The following is a 24,873-nucleotide window of genomic DNA, read 5'->3' as shown; positions in this document are numbered from 1 at the left end:
GTATATCCTCCTTGTGAGAGTTTTAAATTGTTGTTTTTTGGAAATAAAGTTTTGTTTATTCTACACTTTACCCTTGTGTCTGGAGTCGTGCAATCGAGTCTTCCTTCCCTGTGTCCGAGTCATAACATCCACATAATCATACCTGATGGACAGAAACAATGCTAACAGTCTAAAGCAATGCTAACGGCTCTGTGAAGCTGAACTTAGAAACAGTGGTGCTTTGAGCTAAATGCTAACATGCTGATGCTCCATGTTAGTTTAGCGTGTTAGCATAGTAACATTTACTAGCAGATGGCTGATGGTTACATTAGTTTAGGGTATTGGTTATAAATCAATTGGTGGCACCAGAGGAATAGTAAGGGAATCAGCAAAGTTGGAAGGATTCTTCCTCTGGGGACCATAAATGTCCTGTACAAAGTTTCATCTGAATCCATTTTACAGTTGTTGACATATTTGAGTCTGGACCAAAATCTGTTTTTCTTTTTTGCATTAATTTTAAATTGTGAGACAACCTTGCTCTCACTGAGATACAAATGACGGAAGGAGAAGGATGTTTGTTAAGTAAAAGAGTTTAATGGAGTGCCACAGTGGCCTTTTCAGGCAAAAACAAAAACACCGTTCCAACACAGTCCAACGCGTTCACACCCGAACACTCTTTCTGCCGGCTCTCGCTCCTTGACGGTCGTATGGACGCAGCCTACTGCAAGACAACCGAACCAGGCTATCTCCACGCTTCTGTTGTGTGACTCATTACCTGATTATGTCCAGTTTAAAGGCTCATAAACATATTTTCTCAATCAGTATTAGAATCAGAATCTGCTGTCCATCAAATCTTATCAAACCCACACAGATCCGATCAAGCAGATTAGTTTTAGACTGTTTTAATAAATAAAACTTAAATATGTTTTTTAATTTGATCCTAAATGTGATTGTTGCTTATATAGCTGTCACAATATCAGATTTTCCCTAGACAATAATCGTGGACTAAAGAATTTGCAATAACAATATTATCGTAATAGCTATAGACATTTTGGGGGAAATAATTTGATCAGTCAAATTCATCTTTAACTGTGATATTGTGTGTCTTGTCTCTTTTTTGGCAAATCAATTACACTCATTTGTGTGTGTGTGTGTGTGGGGAGTTGGAGAGCGAGACACATGATTAAAGAAGCACTGGATTATTTACACAATATTATCATACGTATATTATTAACATGATATCAATATTTCATTCTTTAAATGTCACGGTTATCGTCAATATAGTGTATATTGCGACACCCCTAGTTGCCTATATAGTAATGTCTATTTAACGTTATACAGGGTTTGGAACAAAGTTTACAGGGGCTTTAATCCCGTTACCTAAAGCTAATTAACACACAGAAAACCTGGTCCCATGTATTCCAGCTCACTCTGAACTGTTCACAGTCGGACTCTGTGACTGTATTTGATGGGAAGGTGGACGTGACAGGTTTTACTTGTCAATGGGGGGCCTGGGGGCACTAGCATAGAGGTCTACAGGAAATAACAGGGTAATCTGACCATGCCTGCTGTTTCTTTCAGAAGGTGATCCAGAAGTGGTTAACTGTCTCCTAAATTCCGAGCGCCATCTAGCGGATCCAGTGGAAATGAACCAATACTCTCTCTTTTTTCTTTTTTCTACCAGTTATTAAACAAAAAGAGGTAAAGTAGGCTAATCTTTAAGTTTAGAAACGAGAAGACAACTTATTTTTCATATTTTACAGCCAGGTGGTAGTTACTATCCAATGATATAACAGGATACTAATAACCTAATTAAATCATCGTATTGTAGCCTGTAGTTTTCAGTAAATAATGAGATGTACATTTTTGTAGCGCAACTGAGGTGTGGCAAACTTATTTTGGCTTTGACGTCAGGTGGATGAACACACCCCACCATCCGGAGCACAAGTGCATCTGCTGAGGTGCGCACTCAGCGCGCCGCTCGGCCCGCCCGGACACTGCAGTGTAGGTTACAGTGCCATCGCTGCGGCTGCTCGCTCCCGATACCGGTCCACGTCCCGCTGCAGACTTCCCGGACCCGGGGAGAACAGGGGAACAGGGAAGCGCTGAAAGCCATGGCCGAGTCCAACCTGCCGTGGGGGTTCCCCCGTCTGCGCCGGGCCGCGGTAAGCTCCGCCGGGAGGTGGGAGGCTTCTAACGGGGCGGCGAGGACACTGCAGCAGAGAGAGGGGCAGAGAGAGAGAGAGAGACGAGCTGTTCTTAAGACAGTTCAGTACTGCGACATAGAGGTTCGGGTGTGCTCTCAGTAGCATACAGTGCAAACTGCATTAGATATTTAAAATATCGGGGAAGAGACTGCTGAGATTCAGATGGCAGGTCAATGTTAAGAGTATGTGTAGGGGACCAGGACAGGCCAATGACAAACGTGTTTCTCGCGTGGGTGTGTGTGTGTGTGTGTGTGTGTGCGCGTTTGGACTGCAACTGCAGGTACAGAACAGCAAGAGTCTGTATCAGCTTTAGCACTGCAGTCTGTAACTGTGGAGTGTTTTCAACATATGCAGCTTTATGTAATAGATTTGGGAATAGCCCACAGACCTAAATGCAGATGTTCTGACAAGTCTGTAATCATCCAGTAACATCCATCATGGCTGCTATATGACTGCATATCCAGGTTTATGATGACACTTAGATGACTATTTACTTGCTAGGGTAGTGTTTTTGTACAAAAGGCTACTGTAGAAAGGTGAGTGAGAGAGAAAGTTGTGTGCATTTAGTCTTAGGTCAGCAGTTTTCCTGTTTAATCGTCTCTAGATTACAACAGACCTGAACACAGAAAGCTGTTTGTTTTCTTACCACTGTCGTAGAAGAAGCCCATCTGTGCTAAAATACCTGTATCCTTGTTTGTGCGAGTGGATAATAAACTCACAAGCCTTAGAGGTGAGTGGAAACAATCTGTGGTGTGAGACTTTTGCTTGTTTTATGCATTATAGTTGAGGATAAGTGTGAAAGCAGTGTACCAAAAGCAACACTGTTTTCATACTGATACAGAGGCGTACATGAAGTGTTAAAGTCTTCCTCGTGGTAATAATTCCTAAGGCTATTGGATCTGTGAGAACACTGTTGAGAAAAACATGAGGTGGACAGCAGGTTTTTTGGAGGAGAGGAGGATAAGTATAAGTGGAAAAGATGAAACGTAGTTGAGAAAAGAATCATCACAATTAGTAGATCACTCGGTAAGCACTCAATGGTTGTCAATCTTGTGGTAGTCACCTACCCAAACTGGAAGAAATAGGACAACACCACTGGCTTTTAAACCCATGAGCCACTGTGCTCAATACATATTAGAATTTTTAAGCAAACACAGCCGTGTATTTCAGCAATTCTTTTCTGCATTTCTAATTGATAAATGATCTGCAGGGAAAAAACACAGAGACATAAAGAGAGACACAAATGAACAGAAAAAGATACAAATCATAGGAAATTGAGCCATAAGAAAATTGATCATAAATGGATTTTGACTAATTCAAGCATGCACCGACGAGAAAAAAGTGTCAACACAACAGCTCTATGTTTGTACAGAGAAGGAAAAGTGAAGTGCGAGGCAGTTTATAATGAAGAAGAGAGAGGAAGCAGCAGAGTCAGTCTGAGGAGCTGACTGTCAGCCCTGCTGGAGTGCTATGGAAACCGACACACTTCCCGGATTGACACAGAGAGCTGCTGATGCTGTGTTGAGCTTAGCTAGACTGCACGACTAACAACATCCAGCTGTCAATGCTTCTGACTGACTGTCCGTCTCCTCTCATCCTGTACTCCTCTGCATTAATCCAGGGATGTGGTGGAAGGAAAATACACCAAAGTCGGTTTATCACATTGATGACTGACATGAATCATTTCTCTTTCCTTTTACTTTGTTCCCTTTTTCTAGTCCACGGTATAATTGTGTCTAAGTATCTAATAATATACACTTCTTCCTCTTTCAGACCTCATTTCCAGGAAATCTGCATTTGGTCTTGGTGCTCGGACCCAGCGGGTTGCTAAGCTCTGCCCCCAGTCCGTCTTCAAGCACCGACCTGGGCTTCCGCTTCAGCCAAGATGACTTCCTGTTAAAGATGCCGGTGAGAGGGGGCTAGAAACTGAGTATAGAGGGGTGGGAAAATACTTTTATTCACTTTATAAAAATGTTTTTACTAATCTGATGCAGCACAATCCTGTCTCTGCTCCACACTACACACACTCTTCCTGCACATTTTGATATCTTTTTCTCTTTTCTTACTACAAACAAGTTGAAACATGATGTTACTTTATTGGCTCCGTGTTTTGAGGTGGTGATGCTGCGTTCAGTTGGTGACCTGCTGCGCTACATTGACGAACACCACCTTACATCAGACTTCACTGCCAAAGTGGAGTACTGCCAAAGTGACTGGATCGTCCTCCGCACGGTATGTACGTGCTAGTCAATCCACCAGAGTTTGGCATGCTGTTGTTGAATATGAAGAAGTTAAAGCGAGATTTTGCGAGAGAGTGATGTTTCCACACTTCTCAATGGTGTTTGCAACTAAAGATAAAGCAAGCAATTAGCCATTCTTGTATTTGATAGTTGAAACTACTTAATTTGACAAACACCACATGAATTACAAAATGTATTTTCTTTGTATGTGTGGAAATGTGTGTGTGTGTGTGTGTGTGTGTGTGTGTTTGTGTGTGTGTGCGCGCAGGCCATCGAGACTTTTGCAGTGACAGTGAAGGATATCGCCCAGCAACTTCAGGGCTTTGGATCAGAGCTTTCTGAAAGCGATCTTCCGGATGAAGCTAATACCATCGAGTTCCTGCTGCACTCACACACACACCGATACCGACAGATGAAGGTCGGCTCTCCTCTCTGTTGTTTGTGAGATTTTGCATTTTGATTTCACGTTTTATTATTATTATTTTTTTCATTCGCTTTTTTCTTGTGGTTTGTCATATTCAGGACGATATCCGTAGCGTGCTGAAAGAAGGACGGCTGCTGCTGTCGAACCTGGAGACTGTCAAGGCCTCTAAAAGAGATGTAGAGGCAGAGAGGGACATGGACACTGTTCAAAGGTGCAGCATCAGTGAATAAGTGAAGTACAGCATTCAGACATCTGTAGAGAAATGAGTTGGAAACAAGACAAGTTGTTCCACATAGTATTGAGAGAAGGTTGAATAGATGAGAGGATTGTATAAGACATATTCTCAGCTTTACACAAACATCTTATTAAACCTGTATGTTACCAGGCAGCTTGTGCGACTGTCGGTGTGTCATGTGTGTTTTAGGCTCCTGGCTCAGCTCAGAGACATGGAGGAGGCGTTTGATGGCTTCTTTGAGAAACACCACCTGAAGCTGCAGCAGTACCTCCAGCTGCTGCACTATGAAATGAGTTTCCAGCAGGTGTGATGATCGGTTTCTGTTGTATTGGCCTTGAGTCTATGTTACACTGCTGTGATGATTAACTCCTGTTTGTGTGTAGATGGAGGAGGTACTGGAGAGGATCACTGACCAGGAGGTGGAAATTGCATCTGTGGGAACCACGGTGGTTCAAACAGAACAGCTGTTGATGGACCTGGAGATTCTGGACACACACGCTCAGGTCATAATCAAAGTCACACAAAATGCACACAGTTAGTTTGAGATGTGGTTTGAATGAACACAATGAAGCTGTAGGTCTGTTTGCAGTGGAAGAACACCCCCCCCCCTACAGATTTCATGTGGTACAGGTATTTAGCTAGTTCCTTATTTGTGGACTACGGTTTTGAAGCCTTGAATTTGGCATATTGGCAGTCGCCATCTTGTTTTCTTGGAACCAGAAGTGACACGAGAGGGCGGAGCAAAGCACAACCGAACGCTGAATAAAACATTGATTTTCTAAGCGACAAAAATGTTACAATTAACTTTCATGAACAGAAAACACGCTGCAAAAGGGTTATAGCTCTAAAACGAAAACGCGGACAACACCCAAACCGGACAACGCAGTGGTGGCGACCTGTCAATCACAAGGTAGCCACGCCCTAAAGCATTCACTGCTTTATCGTATATTTTACTCTAAATGGGACCATCATTTAACAAAATGAACATCATGCTCTTTTGAAGAAGACTCTACACTAGCCATTAGGAAAATGTTTATTGAGGTAATAAATCAAGTGAGAAGTATTTTCTCATAGACTTCTACACAATCTGACTTCTTTTTGCAACCAGTGGAGTCGCCCTCTGCTGCCCATTAAAACACAGCACACAGTATTTAGGGCTCATTATAATAAACCATTTTTTTGTCTGTTTTCTGTTAACTTCATAATTGTCTTCTTGCATCAAAAAACTAAAACATGAAATGTGTGTGTTTGTGGATCAGGAGGAGATGGCTCGTGCCCAGGTGGTGATCCTTCATGGCCACCAGTTGGCTGCCAACCACCATTATGCCCTGGCGCTCATCGTCCAGCGCTGCAATGAGCTGCGACATCGCTGTGATGTCATCACTGCTTCCATACGCACCAAGCGGGCCTCGCTCACCCGAGCACAGGACCTGCTGCTCCGCCTTGAAGGGGTAAAAAGGCTGGCGTGACAAACAGACTCTAAGGCTCTCTATATAAATTATTAATATATATATACTGAATTTTTGCAGTGAAAAAACATTAAAAGAATAATTCCCTGTAGTGTATTTTTGTTTGACTCCCTTTTTTGTCCGTGCATGCTCTGTGTTTCAGCACAAACAACAGTTAGTGTAAGCTATATGTTTGTTTTGATATCAAAGTATTAGAGAAAAATGAATTCTCACAAATGCAGGTGTGCAATGCCACCACATCTGTATCATTCTGTCATCCATCTTAGAGTTGTGCTCCTGAAGCAAAGCTATTGTTTTGTTTTTGTGTCAAGTGTGACAGAAGAGGAGCAACATACTTAAAATGACATCTTTTCTTTCTTTTTTCCTTGTTTTGATTACATCATTTTTTTTTATGATGTGCCTTTAAACGTGTGTTTTCTTGTCCTATATTTGTGTGTGCGTGCGTGTATGTGTGTGTGCGTGCGTGTGTGTGTGTGTGTGTGCAGGCCCTTAGGTGGTGTGACGAGGGCGCCTATCTTCTGGCGAGTCAGATGGTCGACAAGTTCCAAACCAGAGAGGGGGCTCAGGAAGCTCTGCAGTACTTGTATTTTCACCAGGAGAGGGCACCATCCGCACTGAAAAACAGCCAGGACATTGTTAGCTTGGAGTTGGAAGCCATCCTCACCCCACAGCTGCAGGTAACCCACCGCTACTGAACACAAACACGCAACATGATCCGGAACTCCCCTCAACCTACACCTCTTTCTTTCTAGTCCCAAATTTCCATGGTAGCAGAGAAGCTGAACTCGGTGCAGTCCATGATCAGAAACAGAGAGCAGTGTCTGAAGAAGTTGGCGGATGTACAAGTCAGACCGATTCAGCTGGTGGCCCCCAGGCCTGAACCCGACCAGCGCTGCAAGTCACCCCTCTTCTCCCCCAAACATGGTACGACCCCCTCTAATGGCCCCTTATCTCATCTGTTTTCCTACACTTATTTCTGTAGTGTGGATTTGTTTTCATGGTTTAGATTTTGTCCATGTTTTCTTCTCTCTTGTATATCTCATGTGTAGTCATTTATCTGCATTTCCTCTGCGCTATGTCACCACCAGTTATATTTGTTTGTATTTGTGATTTTCATTCTTCACAGGTGTAGACTTTAACGTCCTGAACTCCAAGTTCTCATTTGACCTGCTACCTGGCAAAAGAGCAGCGAGGAAGAACAATAACCAACGCAAGGTGTGTGTGTGTGTGTGTGTGTGTGTGTGTGTGTGTGTGTGATGAATTGCCATGACATTTATGTGTCCAAGACTCCAAGCTGAGATTCTTGTTTTATGTGTGTTTTGTCAGATCGAGGTAATGCATGATTTCCAAGGCAACCGCAGCTGTCTGTATGGCTCCACGATTGAAACGGATTCAGAGGTGGAAGACAATCCAGAACAGGTCACACGGTACGCAATCAGTCACACAAGAATGACCTCTGACTCTAAGATTGCACTTTGTGTATTACATGGGCTGCGGAACACATTTGAACAAGGGAGAGCAATAATTTTAGGGCACACAGAGGTGATGGGGGCCATATGAAACAGACATAGGCCTATATTACTGATGTATAAAAGTATTGACTAGTTACTGGACACTATTTTAGTCCAACACCCAGAATAGGCGGACTGAGAATGCTGTTAAAATTGCAAGGGGGCAATATCTTTCATAAAATAAAATGTATTAATTGAACCATACAATATCCTTAGAAATGATAAATAACAACAACAACAACAACAACAACAACATAGATTACTGTTTCAAAATCAAATACATTTATTTATCTGAGCACTCACACAAGAACATAGCACTTTCAGAGTGCTAAATATATTTTGAATTTATGAACTAGCAGAATAACAGCTGGCTGTGGTATCAGAAACTGATGTCTGCAGCTTTATAAACATCTGTAAAAACAGCTGTCTGCAGCTTTATAAACAGCTGTAAAAACAGCTGTCTGCAGCTTTATGAACATCTGTTAAAACAGCTGTCTGCAGCTTTATAAACAGCTGTAAAAACAGCTGTCTGCAGCTTTATAAACATCTGTAAAAACAGCTGTCTGCAGCTTTATAAACAGCTGTAAAAACAGCTGTCTGCAGCTTTATAAACAGCTGTAAAAACAGCTGTCTGCAGCTTTATAAACATCTGTAAAAACAGCTGTCTGCAGCTTTATAAACATCTGTAAAAACAGCTGTCTGCAGCTTTATAAACAGCTGTAAAAACAGCTGTCTGCAGCTTTATAAACAGCTGTAAAAACAGCTGTCTGCAGCTTTATAAACAGCTGTCTGCAGCTTTATAAACAGCTGTAAAAACAGCTGTCTGCTGCTTTAGAAACAGCTGTAACTGTAAAAAAAAACAGCTGCTCTTAGTGAACTCTCTCTCTTTCCCTCTACACACAACAAACAGCGCTGTCCATGGTCCTGAAACAAAATTGCATTGCAAATTCAGTGGGAGATATAAGGCTTTTATTCATAAAAATATTATATCAGACTCCAAAAGTTACCCAGGCTGCAGCCCGCCTGACCCCCTGCTTCTACGGTCTATAGTGTATTAATCTACAGCTGTGTGTGTGTGTGTGTGTGTGTTTGTGTTTGTGTGTGTGACCTATATAGGAGCCCTTTAAAATTCTCTTTGTGCCAAGGTATTCAGATTTTGTCTATTTGTCTTTTATTCTCACCCTTTTAGCCATATAATGAAGGAACTAATAGCTACAGAGAGGATCTATGTGGACGAGCTACTCTCTGTCCTTCTGGTGAGTTTATTTTAGATTATTTTAATGGCACTTTGAATTTCCTATTTTGTCCTATCAATTCTCCTCTCCTCTCCTCTCCTCTCATCAATTCTCATCTCCTCTCCTCTCCTCTCATCAATTCTCCTCTCCTCTCCTCTCCTCTCATCAATTCTCCTCTCCTCTCCTCTCCTCTCCTCTCCTCTCCTCTCCTCTCATCAATTCTCTTCTCTTCTCTTCTCTTCTCTTCTCTTCTCTTCTCTTCTCTTCTCTTCTCTTCTCTTCTCTTCTCCTCTCCTACCCTCCCCTCAGGGCTACCGGGCAGAAATGGAGGACCCATCCATGTCTCATCTTCTTCCTTCAGCTCTACGCAGCCAGAAGGACGTTCTGTTTGGCAACATGCCAGAGATTTACCAGTTCCACAGCAGGCAAGACACACACACACACACACACACACACACACACACACACACACACACACACACACAAGCTGTCACAAAATTGTCCTTGTCTACCAGTCTTTTCATGCAAATCCAATTTCCTTTAATTTTCCCCTCCATTTAGGATCTTCCTCCAAGATCTGCAGGTTTGCCTGGAGACACCAGAGAGGGTGGGGGCTTGCTTCCTGCAACGGGTGAGGAAAAAAGAGGATAATCAAGGAAACTTTATGTGAAGTGATATAACTTGATATATCTAACTGTACATTTGTGTGTGTAAGCAGAAAGAGAAGTTCCAGATGTATCAGCGTTACTGCCAAAACAAGCCTAGCTCTGAGTTGCTATGGAGACAGTGCTCTGACTCACCCTTCTTTAAGGTAGTCCCATACCATATATTATTTATGATTCACGATTACATGATCCACTCAATCTCTCATACTGGTTGTCTGAAAGGCATTTGTAAAAGGTGTCTCTCTCTCTCTGCAGGAGTGCCAGAAGAAGCTGTACCACAAGCTGGGTCTGGACTCTTACCTCCTCAAACCAGTCCAACGCCTCGCCAAGTTCCAGCTGCTTCTCAAGGTCTCGTACATCTGAGTCAGTCAGTGATGGCTAGACCTGTAGAAATGCAGCTCACACAATGGCATGCATGTTTAAGAGATTTAGGTTTTAGTTGCCATCATCAAGGCAAACTGTTTCCAGATACATGTCCTTCAATTCAAAAACCTTTTTTTGGCAGAACAATAAAGATTTTGCTGCCTTAATGCAAAAGAGACTCTTAAAAAGCAGCTTTTGTCAGGAGAAGAAGCAGAGATGTGGCGCACTTACTGTACATCTTTGCAGCAAAGTTAATTCCCTTATGCTGTATAGCTTTAATCAAGGCCTTACAAATACGCTTCATTTTGTATAAGGTCCAAATTGTTTCAGCTACAAGATGAGTCTACAGTGACCCCAGTTAAACGCTAACAATTTTACCATCTCAGATTGGCGATTTTGACCTGTTTGACTAAACGAAAAGTTAAGTGATCCCCAAAGTTATTACAGTTCATCTTTAGGAGGACGTGAATGCGTGAACCAAATGCCATGGCAATCCACCCTATAGTTGTTGAGATACTTTACTCTGGATCAAATTGGTCGACTGGCCATCCATACGGTCATGTGATCATGTATTCAGGTCCGTCTGCGCTGCAATAGGATTTGTTTATAAAAATCTAAATATGGACGATGACACGAGAGCCAAGCCAAGCACACACATACCAACAGCAAAGCATACACACATACTGAAAAACACTGACCTGTCATCCTGTGTCTATGTCCTTGTTCAGGAGCTGTTGAAGCACTGTACGGAGGAGCAATATCGCTGCGAGCTGCAGGAGGCTCTCGACTCCATGCTGGAGCTGCTGAAGTCTGTCAACGACTCCATGCATCAGATAGCCATCACTGGATATCAGGTACCAACCTGTCAAATCACTAGATTAGATAAAGTGGATGTCGAATTAATAGCGCACTATTATGCTTCAGTATAAAACGGTGTAATCCTCATTTAATTTGCATTATCATATTTCCCATTGACTTTTGTTTTCTACTACCTCAAGTATAAATCAAATGAACTATTAAATGAAACTCAATAGTTTTATGTTCTTGGAAATTCCAAATAACTGTCTTGATTCGATTTTAACTGTGTTCACATTGTACTGAAAGACATTACAATTTAATTAAATGTTTTGGTTTATGTATAAGTCCTCTATTTGCCACAATATACTTACTATCAAGTTCAGATATTACTATATAACCTTTTTTTCAATTTGGAGATGGTGGCAAAATTATTCTTTTGTATTAATATGACATTTTGATTTTGTATAATATTTGTTATTGTTTAACTGTAGTGCTGAATCCAATACAAGTTTTCCATAGGGACATATAAATGATGTGTTTTAATAATGGTTCAATATATAATTATATTATTATTAATACTATTATTATTATTAATACTATTATTATTAATACTATTATTAATAATACTATTATTCAAATCAAATCAAATTAAATGTATTTATATAGCCCAATATCACAAATTATACATTTGTCTCAGTGTGCTTTACAGACTGTACAGGTTACGACACCCTCTGTTCTTAGACCCTCGCATCGCACAAGGAAAAACTTCCTAAAAGAAACCCCATAATTAAAGGGGGAAATATGGAAGAAACCTCAGGGAGAGCAACTGAGGAGGGATCCCTCTCCCAGGACGGACAGACGTGCAATAGATGCCGTGTGTACAGGATAAACAACATAGTACAAATACAACATTTGACAGAAATTATGTTGTGTTGAAAAAGAGAAAGTTTGGATGAATCCAGGAAAATGTCAAAGAGGCTTCTTGGTGTCCAGCAGGACCAGGGCAGCAGGCGCTGTCACGATTCATGATCCAGACGTAAACTTTATCAGTGGCAACCTGCCACATGAGACACAGAAACTCCGGGGATGATGCCCCGGATGATGAGTTAGTAACATACATTTACATAAATGCATACAGATAGAGAGGGAGAAGAAGAGAAGGAGGGGAGGAGAGAGGAAGAGAAGGAAGAGAGCAGGGAGGTGTCCCCCGGCAGCCTAAGCCTATAGCAGCATAACTAGGGGCTGATCCAGGGCAAACCTGAGCCAGCCCTAACTATAAGCTTTATCAAAAGGAAAGTCTTTAGCCTACTCTTAAATGTGGAGAGTGTGTCTGCCTCCCTAACACAAACTGGAAGCTAGTTCCACTGGAGAGGAGCTTGATAGCTGAAGGCTCTGGCTCCCATTGTACTCTTAGAGACTCTAGGAACTACAAGTAACCCTGCAGTCTGCATGCTTGAAGTTTAGCCAATTGATTGGTTTCATCTGGTTTAATTGATAGATATAATTGGGTATCATCCGCATAACAATGAAGGTTTATAGAGTGGTTCCTTATAATATTGTCCAAAGGAAGCATATATAAGGTGAATAGAATCGGTCCCAGTACAGAACCCTGCGGAACTCCAAGATTGACTGTCATGGAGGATTTATCGTTAACAAGTACAAATTGAGATAGCTCAGATAAATAGGACTTGAACCAGCTTAGTGCGGTTCCTTTTATGCCAACACAATGTTCCAGTCTCTGTAGTAGAATGTCATGATCAACAGTGTCGAAAGCAGCACTGAGGTCTAACAAGACAAGAACAGAGACAAGTCCTTTGTCTGATGCCAATAGAAGGTCATTGGTAACTTTCACCAGTGCCATTTCTGTGCTATGATGAACTCTAAATCCAGATTGAAAAACCTCAAATAAACTATTATTATGTAAAAAAATCACACAACTGTTGCAACTGCTTTCTCAAGGATCTTAGCGAGAAAGGGAAGGTTAGATATCGGCCTATAGTTGGCTAAAACCTCTGGATCAAGACTAGGCTTTTTAAGAAGTGGTTTTATTACAGCTACTTTAAAGGATTGTGGTACGCAGCCAGATAATAGAGACAGGTTGATCATATTTAATAACGAGGTGTTAATTAAGGGTAAAACTTCTTTAAACAGTTTAGTTGGAATCGGGTCTAAAAGACAGGTTGATGGCTAGCAGTGTTACTCATTGCACGGCAAGAGCCTCCTGCGGCTAGCCAATCTTTAATTGGTGGCTCACTTGGCAGTAGGCTAAATAAAGGGGTGATAGATATGATTATGGAGTCAATACAGATATTTCATAAAAACACTAAAAACAAGCAGGGCTATTACATACAACACAAGTGTCTGCTCTATTAGCCTACAAATAATACAAATAATTGATAAAAGATGCAAATATAGACTAGAAACAAGATATTTAAACTTGCTCGGCCCAACACTGACTCTACACTCTACACTGACCGGTCTATCAGCGCTACAATGGTGGGTAGATATGTGGTGGGCTAGTATAGAAATAAATAAACTTAAGCTCATTAAAAATATGTTATCATAAGCATGCTTATGAATATGGACATTTGCTAAAAAATAATTTATATCGCTAAATTTGAACATTTAATTTGAAGGATACTACGACCAACCTGCACTTCATACTCGCGTTAGCTTGGCTCAGGTTTACTCGTTTCACCATTACAAGCTAGTTAGCACGTGTTTCTACAGACGTAAAATGGATCGATTTCTTATTAAAAAATTAGTTGCACACCAGGTGGACAGAAACAAAGCGTGACAAACGAGGACAATTAAAATTTGGCTTTGGAGCATCAAACCACAGCGGAATCGAGAGGAAGATACTGGAGATGTGGTTTGTGGACAGATGCTCCCGTTTAAAAAAAGAAAGGTACGAGCCATTCAAGACGAGCAAAGGAAATTTCATGACAAGTGGACAGAGGAATTTTTATTTGTCCTCCACGAGTCTTTGTGCTTTGTGCTTCGCTCTGGTTTCAAGCGAAGTCATTTTGAGCCGCATTTCCAAACGACGCATCTAAAATTCAACGAAATTTACGCACCTGGAAGAGAAATGAGTTAAAAAAATTAATAGAAATAGAGCAGCTTTCTTGTCTTTCTGGTCAACAAAGGCTCATACACAAGGACAACTAATACAGCTAACTCAGGCATCTTTAGAGATCGCATGGATTTTGGCTCGGGGAAAAAAACCTTCTCAGACTCAAAAATTGTGAAACACTGTTTTTTGGCTTCAGCAGAAATATTGTTAGCAGAGTTTGACAACATCATCACAGTATTAAGATAATCCTGATTGTATTGAATGCATTGGTTGGCTGCATTGTATGCTGTATGTTCTGGGTGGGATGACAGATTAATAAACAGACAGGCTTTTTATGACTGGATGTAGCTTTTCATACTTTGCGGTAAAAGTGGCTCTCCTTTGTCCAATCAATGTGGCTCTCACGTAAAAAATAGTGAAGACCACTGGCTTAGACGATGAGATTGTTGAAGTTAGTTGGTTAAGGTTGATTGGAGTAAAACAGTCTAAATATATTTCAGGAGTTACTGAATTCCGGAGGTTGAAGTTAAGTCATTACCAATTGAGGTTAGGAGGAGATTAATTTTGTCTCTAATAATTATAATTGTATCGTTAAAGAAGCTCATGAAGTCGTCACTACTGAGAGATATAGGAATAGAAGGCTCTGTAGAGCTGTGGCTCCCTGTCAGCCTGGCTACAGTGCTGAAAAGAAACCTGGGGTTGTTCTTATTTTCTTCTATTAAGGAAGAGTAATAAGCTGCTCTGGCATTACGGAGAGCCTTCTTATACGTTTTAAGATGATCTAACCAGACTAAACGAGATTCTTCCAATTTAGTGGAAGGCCATTTACTTTCAAGATTTCTCGACTTTTGTTTTGGTTTGCGGATTTGTAAATTAAGCCATGGAGCTTTCTTTTTCTGTTTTATGATCTTCTTCTTTAGAGGAGCGACAGAGTCGAGTGTTATTCGCAGTGAGGCTGCAGCGCTATCGACAAGATGATTCATTTGGGAGGGACTAAAGATAGCATTGGAGTCCTCCATTATATTGATATTGAGTCCTGGTATTGAATTAAGTGCTGATGGAATCACTCCTTAAATCTAGTCACAGCACTTTCAGATAGTCATCGAGCGTAGGATGTTCTGCCTGCTGGCTTGTAGTCCAGTAACAGGACTTCAAAAGTTATAAAAAAAATGATCTGATAAAAGAGGACTATGTGGACACACTGATAAACTTTCAATTTCAACACCATATCCCAGATCTGTTTAGCATAAAAACCTAAAATTTCAGTCAAATTCTACTGCATCATAACATTAAATAAAAGCTTATTTGGTTGCAAATAGCCCCAACTAAAATGTGATTTTAAAGCAATATATTCACGTTGATAAATAGCTTATAATCCATGTAATGTGTTTTGTGTGGAACTACTTTGAGTATCTTAAACATTGCTATGAAGTGATGCATTTCTCACTTGTAGGTGCAGTTCATCAATGTTTCTGTCTTCACTGTCCACCTGTCTGTCTGTGCCAGGGTGACCTCAGCCAGCTGGGCCGTGTGGTGATGCAGGGAGGCTTCAGTGTGTGGATCAGCCATAAGAGGGCAGCAGTGCGCATGAAGGAGCTTGCCAGGTTCAAACCCATGCAGAGACATCTCTTCCTGTATGACCTCGCCCTGCTCTTCTGCAAGCGCAGAGACGAGGACAATTGTGACAGGACGCCTTTCTACAGCTTCAAGTCCTGCCTCAGAGTAACAATATATAATATATCACTTTATTAGGTACACCTCCATCCATCCATCCATCGTCTACCGCTTATCCGGGATCGGGTCGCGGGGGCAGCAGCTCCAGTAAGGAACCCCAATCTTCCCTTCTCCGGGCCACATCCTCCAGCTCCGACTGGGGGATCCTGAGGCGTTCCCAGGCCAGTGAGGAGATATAATCTCTCCACCGAGTCCTGGGTCTTCCCCGGGGTCTCCTCCCAGCTGGACGTGCCTGGAACACCTCCCTAGGGAGGCGCCCAGGTGGCATCCTTACTAGATGCCCGAACCACCTCAACTGGCTCCTTTCAATGTAAAGGAGCAGCAGCTCTACTCCGAGTCTCTCACGGATGGCTGAGCTTCTCACCCTATCTCTAAGAGAGACGCCAGCCACCCGTCTGAGAAAACCAATTTTGGCCGCTTGTACCCGTGATCTCGTTCTTTCGGTCATGACCCAGCCTTCATGACCATAGGTGAGGGTAGGAACGAAGATCGACCAGTATATTGAGAGCTTTGCCTTCTGGCTCAGCTCTCTTTTCGTCACAACGGTGCGGTAAAGTGACTGTAATACCGCCCCCGCTGCTCCGATTCTCCGGCCAATCTCTCGCTCCATTATCCCCTCACTCGCGAACAAGACCCCGAGGTACTTGAACTCCTTCACTTGGGGTAATGGCTCATTCCCTACCCGGAGTAGGCAATCCACCGGTTTCCTGCTGAGAGCCGTGGCCTCAGATTTGGAGGTGCTGATCCTCATCCCAACCGCTGCACACTCAGCTGCGAACCGATCCAGTGACTGTTGAAGGTCACAGACTGATAATGCCATAAGGACCACATCATCTGCAAAGAGCAGTGATGAGATCCTCAGGTCACCGAACTGCAACCCCTCTCCTCCACGACTACGGCTCGATATCCTATCCATGAAAATCACGAACAGGATTGGTGATAAAGCGCAGCCCTGGCGGAGGCCAACATTCACGGGAAACGAGTCCGATTTACTGCCGAGTATCCGGACACAACTCTCGCTTTGGGCGTACAGGGATTGGATGGCCCTCAAAAGTGACCCCCTCACCCCATACTCCCGCAGCACCTCCCACAGTATCACCCAGGGGACCCGTCATACGCCTTCTCCAGATCCACAAAACACATGTAGACCGGATGGGCGTACTCCCAGGCCCCAGGATCCTTGCAAGAGTAAAGATGTTGGTCTGTTGTTCCACGACCAGGACGGAATACGCATTGTTCCTCTTCAATCAGAGGTTCGACTACCAGCCGAACCCTCCTTTCAAGTACCTTGGAGTAGACTTTACCAGGGAGGCTGAGAAGTGTGATACCCCTGTAGTTGGCACACACTCTCTGGTCCCCCTTTTTAAATAAGGGAACCACCACCCCGGTCTGCCAACCCCTAGGCACTGTCCCAGACTTCCACGCAATGTTGACGAGGCGTGTCAACCAAGACAGCCCCTCAACACCCAAAGCCTTCAGCATTTCTGGACGGATCTCATCAACCCCTTCCCCCACCCCTTGATCCAACTCACCACCAGATGGTGATCAGTCGACAGCTCCGCCCCTCTCTTCACCCGAGTGTCCAAAACATGCGGCCTCAGATCAGATGATACGATTACGAAATCGATCATTGACCTTTGGCCTAGGGTGCTCTGGTACCACGTGCACTTATGAGCATCCTTATGTTCGAACATGGTGTTTGTTATGGCCATTCCATGACTAGCACAGAAGTCCAACAACAAACGACCGTTCGGGTTTAGATCAGGGAGGCCCTTCCTCCCAATCACGCCTCTCCAGGTGTCTCCATCGTTTCCCACGTGTGCGTTGAAGTCTCCCAGCAAGACTACGGAGTCTCCTACTGGAGCCCCCCGCAGGGCTCCATTCAGGGTCTCCAAGAAGGCCGAATACTCAGAACTGCGGTTTGGGGCATAGGTACAAACAACAGTCAGAGTTTTCCCCCCCATAACCCGAAGGCGTAGGGAGGCGACCCTCTCGTCCACCGGGATAAACTCCAACGTAGCGGCGCTCAGCCGGGGGCTAGTGAGTATCCCCACCCCGGCCCGACGCCTCACACCTTGGGCAACTCCGGCGAAGAATAGAGTCCAACCCCTATCCAGGAGTACGGTTCCAGAGACAAGACTGTGCGTGGAGGTAAGCCCCACCAGATCCAACTGGTAGCGATCCACCTCCCGCACTAGTTCCGGCTCCTTCCCCCACAGAGAGGTGACGTCCACGTCCCCAGAGCCAGCCTCTGCTGCCCGGGTCTGGTCCGTCGAGGTCCCTGACCATCACTGCCACCCGTGTGACAGCGCACCTGACCCCAGCGGTTTTTCCCATGAGTGGTGGGCCCACAGGATGGATGGATGGGAGGCACCACGTAGCTTCTTCGGGCTGTGCCCGACCGGGCTCTGTGGCAAACCCGGCCACCAGGCGCTCGCTGTCGGGCCCTCCCTCTGGGCCTGGCTCCAGACAGGGGCCCCGGGCTTCCTCCGGGCAGGGTCTCTCCTTTCCTTTCCCTTTCTTTCATGAAGTCGTTTTTGAACCATTCTTAGTCTGGCCCCTCACCTGAGACCAATTTGCCTTGGGAGACCCTACCAGGAGCACTAGGCTCCAGACAACACAGCTCTCAGGTTCATAGGGACACACAAACCTCTCCACCACGATAAGGTGATGGTTCCCAGAGGTACACCTAACAACAACTAATGCAATACAATTCAACAGCCCTTCCAGAAATTAATCCTTTATAACGATTGTGTTTTTCCGTTGAATTGTACTGTATATTATTTGTGGACATGGTGCAATCCTTGGTTGCAATTTCTAATAAGAATAACAGTGTAGAGTCGGTAAGGATGACAGGTGATAGTGAAACGTGATAACTGTTCTATCTTTCTTTAGATGTGTGCAGTGGGAATCACAGAAAATGTGAAAGGAGACGTGAAGAAATTTGAAATCTGGTACAGTGGCAGAGAAGTAGTGTACATAGTTCAGGTATTTGATCTCTTGCTTTCTACTCTGTCTCTCTTCTGTGTATCAGTGTCTGTACCTTTAGCCCATTCACTTAAACCTCTCTTGTGTGTTATGGTCCGTGCTGTGTGTGTGTGTGTGTGTGTGTGTTGTGCTCGTCTGTCTAGGCTCCCACACTTGAGGTCAAAGTTGCCTGGCTGACAGAGATTCGAAAAATACTCACCAACCAGCAGAAAATGCGTCAAGGTTTCTATTACTGCTATAATTCATTTGCATTTGTTTATGTAAACAGGCAATATAGAACTGTAGATCTAATATTTAACCTCTTTCATTGTTTTTACTGTTCATGCTTTCTAAAAGAGTTGCTTAGTTTTAAAAGGGATGTCCAGATGTTTGGGGTACAATCCACTTTGTTGTTTAGAATCAATTTCCCTAAATGCATTATGTCTGTGTCCTCTGTTCCTTCTCCTTTTCTCAGATGAGGCTCCTTCTCTTACACTTTCAGACAACCCTCTCTCTGACAGGTGAATCTCTCTGCATGACCTCCCGATCGCCCTCTGTGTCAGTTTATGGTCTCATGATGGGATCCAGTCTCAATTCAGAAACTGATTTGAAGGTTTCTCTCAACTAGTGTTGATGATGGAAATAACCCCTTAATTTCACCCACATGCCCCCCTAACCTTTTTATTTTTATTTTACAACAAAGCATGTAAAGTTTGTGTGCAGTGTGTGTATGTGTGGTAGCATTAGCATCTTTGTCATTACCCTTGAGAACTGGTATTCATGACCACGCTGCCAAGTCCTGCAGGCGGCTTTAACGCCGTCTATGGTCACCTGCCATGCTGCTAGGTTTCAGCACCAGGGAGAGCACTTCACACTGCATCAACTGCAAATAACTCAATTCTGCACCAGTGCAGTCAACATCTTGCCAGGCTGCTTAAACAGTCCTTAAATGTGTTTAAGATTTATGTTATTGATCCTGTTGTTAAGTAAGCATTTAAATATGCCAGGGTGAGCAAATGTGTTAGATGTTAGAGGTGTCGAGACGACTGTCAAAGTGTAAGTCAGTGAACATTTTTGGAACACTATCAGAGGTTTTCCAAGATCTTACAGTTGTTGCACTTATTCTTGTTTTGCATTGGACGTACTGGTTCTCTAGGACAGTGTCACAAATGGAACTTTACAGGGGATGTCAGTTCACTTTATTTCAGACACGTAGATCCATATCAGTTCATTCAGCTCATTATGTGGGAAAATTATTACCATTGGCACAAATTGTTTTGGGGGGTAAAATATTTAAAGACAACGGTGTCATTTTAGAACTTAAAGGATAAGGCGGGCAATATCCTGTATTGTTCTTTTTCAGCAAATTCCATGACATAATCCTAATATAGCTAATTCCTCTGTGTCATAAACCTCCATTATTGTCCCAAAAACTATTAAAAACACATCAAGGAGCTACACTGTTGCACTTGGTGACATGTTCCTGCATCACCATGAACAAAGGTATCTTATATTTAGTCAATCCACATACACTGTCCTGCTGCTGTACATAATAGCACACCAAATGTGTATTAATCCACAGCTGAAAATAGTCCCCAACAAATGTTTCCTCCTGTTAGATAGATGTTTGCCAAGAACTGCAGTGCCCAGCTGTTTTGGGGAATTACAGAGCTTTTTTTACAAAAATTTAACTGTATATTTGAGACTCAGCTTCAAAGATTTACATCTTCAGTCCGACGGACGAACACATTGTTGGTTTTTGGTCTTTTCATGGGGTTTGTTGACAGTATAACATAATGCCAGTCTTATCCTTTAAGTCGATATATTCACAAGATTTGTGATTCTTACAAATAGATGGAGAATGAGATGCTATGAATGTGTGTCACTCTTTGAATGATTTGTGTACATGATTTAGGTGTAGGTCACACAGCATTTGTCAGTAATTAAAGTGTTTCTACTTTATTTAGCAGATGGGTAGGCTTTGACGTATTCACACTAAGTGGCTTTCTAATATGTTCTACTGATTGTCTTCATTTTCTCTCCATACGTTGGACAATATCGGACAAACTCCACCCGTCTACTACTTAAAGCCACACTGTGGGTTATTTGCAGATGCTGTTCAATCAAGGCCTTTGTGCGTAGAATACTGTGTACTGAAAGTAATATTTCCATATATTGCAGCGATCTCTGATATAATTGATATTTGTGTTATAAACTCAAACATCCTTTGAAATCAGACGCTGAAATATATGTGATTGTGAACTTCTTGGAATGCTGTTTTAATTTACAGAATGTGGATGAGCTCGTTTTTTGTGACACCGTGGATGTTGTTGTTGTTGTTGTTGTTCGTTTTTGTTTGTTGTGGTCGTGTCTTGTTCCCATGGTGATGGGGTTTAGTGCATCAGGAATGTGTGTGTCGTGGGGCGGAGCGTCGGTGGGAGGCTGCTCAGCGTGTCTCCCTGTCACTCACAGCTCGTCGGCAACAAGCAACTCCCACAGGATGCGGGGGGAGGAGTCGATATACAGAAGCCCCGCCCAGTCGGAACCCATCGTACATTCACCTCGACGCAGTGAGTCACTGACGCAGATTACAACAAAGTAGAACACACAACAATCCCTTCGTAACATAATTGTCTTCACAGTAATTACAATTCATTGCTTGAGATGAATTGACACAACCCTTAATAATGATCTCAATGAGAGTGCAAGGCTTCAAATTAAAGTAAACACACATATCTTTACATTTCCTCAAGCAGAAGAGTTGTTTGGAATAAACAGAAGAAGAATTGAGTATTTTCATGATCACCCTGTGTATGTGTGTGTCACCTGCAGCTTGGCCTATTCCTGCCCACTCGGTGGCGATCTGTGAGGGTCTGGAGGACTGGGGTGCAGCTACAGACCTCTCCAACTTATCGGACTCAGACGATGAGGATCAGCCTTCCCCACTGGTGAGAGTTTATTACTCACGGCACAGGAAGTACTGTAGAAGTCATGTGTTGTTATGTCTAGGGGCATTTATAGCCTGGCAGCTATACCAGCTACTAACAGACTACAACAAGTGCCATTGGTTGGCAACACCAAGTATACAGGTCCTGCCTGAACCCTGTAGAGTTCGACTTATCTACAGATGTGTTGCCTCCCTTAACCGTGTGGTGGGAGTCCACACACACACAATTACTTCCTGTAAGAGGGCTATAATGCGGCGTTCCAGAAAACTGAGAACTTGAACATTTCTGACCTACTAGAAAGAGTACAATGGAACGGCACTCAAATGTTCTCACTTGTAAACTAATCCATTGACGCTCAACTGGGAATTTCCGACCTCTGACTTTGACTGGAACGCAGCATAAGTCTAAATCCTAAATTGCTCAAAAACTGCCAATTGGTTGGCAATGGAACCTGCAATCTGTGTATCTATGTATCTATGTATCTGTCTATCGATCTATCTATAGATATAGATTTAGAACTGTTGTGCATGTGTACAAGTATCAAAATGCACCGTTCTATTGTGTTTTACCTTTCTTTCTTCTGCTCCAGGTGTCGGGCAGGTACAGGGTCATGGTAGAGAGCAGCATGGCCAGCACTGATGACATCATCTTCAACTGCGGCGATGTCATCCAGCTGCTGCATGAGGAATTGTCGGGAATGTGGTAAAATAAGCTACTTTTTTCAGAAATGTTGATTAGGCACAATTGTAAATTGAGATGCAAACAAACCTAGAGATAAAAATACTGAAGTTATGTTAGAATCGTCACTTCTTATGCGTCTGTGTTGTGTTTACGTGTGTGTAAACACAGGATGGTGAGGAACATAAGTCGTGGGGAAGAAGGGCGTGTTCTTCCTGAGGACCTGCACAGGATTCTGGGAGAGACTTGCTAAGTGCCAATCAGAAAAGAGGATAGATGACACTCAAATTCTCCATCAACTTTCTGTCCAAAAGGGGGCATAAGACTCTGCAGAGATCATCAGATCGAAGCACATCAACTGCGTATTACATTTTTCAAACTACTGTGACACTTTCACTTCAGAAGGCTGTAAACTACAGAACAGACCTCAGAAGAACTGTAACATTGCAAAGCACATATGTGGGACCTATTTTTATTTATGTTTTCCAGCAGTAATGCAGAAGATTATTTGGACCCGGGGTTAAGATGTTGAATAGGGGCTTTTATTCATACGTACATAATGGACTTTAGTTTGAGACTTCAAGTTTTATCATTTCTATTTTCTTATGAAATATGACAGGAATCGTACTGTTCACGTGCCAAACAGCTCAGCTATTTATTGTGGCTTCTTTTTGTATAACACCGTCAGTTTATGGAAAGTAGCTTTACTTTGTGACAGCCAGCTACGTCAGTAGAGGGTATGCAAATCGCCATAGTTACTCCACTTCTTAGTGGCAAAGGCAGACTGCCTTTGCTTGGTGCGTTCACATGACAGACAAAAAAAACAGGAATATTCAGTCATGGTCTCCTCATTCATAGCAACCATAGTGGGTTTGTTTTCCCACTCAGTTGTGTTGGTTAGGGATGTATATGTGAAAATATCATTGCATACCCTCTATAGATATTTCTAGACATATAGCAGGAGAAATGCAGATGTAATTATTAACATTGGTGATGGTTGCATTCTATTTAGCCTTGGTCTGGTGCGCGATGCCTCGTTAATGTTATTTATTCCACCTGTGCTTCTCCTGCTATGACAAGTGAAACAATGTTGATGCAGCCAAGTAAGTTAGGTAACTTGGTGAGATAAACAAATGCAGATATTTCAAAATTGAGTTAATTTGACGATTTGTTGATTTTTGATCTATTAATTAATAATTCTGCAACTCTTCCGTCAAATACGTCTCGTCCTTCTCCGCTACAACTGTTGTTACCACTGAGAGGAGACACTTCATGTTTCTGTTTGTTCGCTGCTCTGCATGGACAAATCACTGCACATGCCTATTGCTTTATTGCTGTCTATACTTCACACCAATAAGAGAAGTATGCTCAGTGTTAGGTAGTGACTATAAATAGATTAGTTATAGTTGCCAGCTGAAGTATTACAGTTAAATTGTGGATCTGATTTAATAAGAACTTTAAAACGGCCCAGTCTGATTTTCTTTACAGTGTTAATAGTTGAGCAGCTTTAAAACAAAGTGTGAAAAGTGGTTATGAAAACACTGCCACTTTACCGCCATATGTGCTGAGGGTTAAGCTCTGAAGAGCAGACGGATCAAAGTATTTAATTACTTAAGATACTGACAGCTTTTCACTTAACTGAATATGTAAATGTTGAAAATCTAAACGGTGTCTTAATGGTGAAACTTTTTTTGGGCAGTCAGATGTAGACACTCATCTATCAAGTGACAAAAGGTACATCAGATCACTGCAGCATCTCTGGACTATATAAATCACTGAATAAAGATTAATTTTCACAGTATTTAACACCCACAGGGGAACATTTTAGTCACTTGATAGTGAGTGCCGGACTGTCTAAATAAGGTGTGACTAATCAAACTCATTAATGAGTAACATTTCACGCACACATCCTCAATGATCAGGCTATAATATGTCTTTTCCACAGTACCGTTAACTAGTGTTTGCTGCTTTTGCTCATTTTGCACAATTTTGAATCATTGTGAAAGCTTGTATTATAATGCATAATGTATATGAGTATTTTCCCAAATATAAGCACAGAATTATTTCATTTGTTTCAACCTGACTGATTTCTTCCCCATATACTGTAGATTAGGTTTACTGACTACTTCAGCTGACTGCAACCACACAGGTGTTTTCACTTCTCTTGCCTGTACAGACTATTTGATTGACACGTCCCTAACTGCTGTTAGATTTGTTGCACCTGTTAAGGCAGGTCATCTTACATGTTAATGGCCTTTATGACGTGGTCACAACAAAATTCACTACCCATTTAGTTTGTGATAAAGGGGGGGGATGTACTTAGTCAAAAAGTAAAATCTGACATTTT

At 42.5% G+C, this 24,873-nt stretch overlaps 1 protein-coding gene across 3 annotated transcripts; it reads left to right on the top strand.

The window, feature by feature from the left end:
* The first annotated feature begins 1,948 nt into the window (after nt 1–1,948).
* Nucleotides 1,949–24,592, top strand: mcf2b (MCF.2 cell line derived transforming sequence b). 3 transcript variants are annotated; one of them, XM_029448477.1, is made up of 26 exons: nt 1,949–2,144; nt 3,960–4,094; nt 4,302–4,418; nt 4,695–4,844; nt 4,949–5,061; nt 5,275–5,389; nt 5,469–5,588; nt 6,345–6,536; nt 7,040–7,231; nt 7,307–7,478; nt 7,681–7,769; nt 7,881–7,981; nt 9,255–9,321; nt 9,610–9,725; nt 9,862–9,931; nt 10,019–10,111; nt 10,221–10,313; nt 11,057–11,182; nt 15,706–15,921; nt 18,829–18,921; nt 19,065–19,143; nt 19,376–19,421; nt 21,373–21,470; nt 21,733–21,848; nt 22,438–22,550; nt 22,698–24,592. In XM_029448477.1, the coding sequence occupies exons 1-26, from the start codon at nt 2,094–2,096 to the stop codon at nt 22,777–22,779; spliced, it is 2,955 nt and encodes a 984-aa protein (XP_029304337.1). In that variant the 5' UTR covers nt 1,949–2,093; the 3' UTR covers nt 22,780–24,592. The 3 variants fall into 3 exon arrangements, with proteins under 3 accessions (XP_029304337.1, XP_029304336.1, XP_029304339.1); XM_029448476.1 differs by having other exon boundaries at nt 21,298–21,470; XM_029448479.1 differs by lacking the exons at nt 1,949–2,144; nt 3,960–4,094; nt 4,302–4,418; nt 4,695–4,844 and having other exon boundaries at nt 4,962–5,080; nt 21,298–21,470.
* The last annotated feature ends 281 nt before the right edge of the window (nt 24,593–24,873 follow it).

The sequence above is a fragment of the Cottoperca gobio genome, chromosome 14, assembly GCF_900634415.1.
Source record: "Cottoperca gobio chromosome 14, fCotGob3.1, whole genome shotgun sequence".
NCBI classification, from domain to species: domain Eukaryota; kingdom Metazoa; phylum Chordata; class Actinopteri; order Perciformes; family Bovichtidae; genus Cottoperca; species Cottoperca gobio.
This window is presented reverse-complemented; position numbering and strand designations above follow the sequence as displayed.

Coding starts and splice junctions, on each gene's coding strand:
- mcf2b (XM_029448476.1), top strand. CDS start 2,094: ATGGCCGAGTCCAACCTGCCGTGGGGGTTCCCCCGTCTGCGCCGGGCC. Junction 4,419..4,694: donor ACTGGATCGTCCTCCGCACG/GTATGTACGTGC, acceptor GTGTGCGCGCAG/GCCATCGAGACTTTTGCAGT. Junction 19,144..19,375: donor CCAGCAGAAAATGCGTCAAG/GTTTCTATTACT, acceptor TCCTTTTCTCAG/ATGAGGCTCCTTCTCTTACA.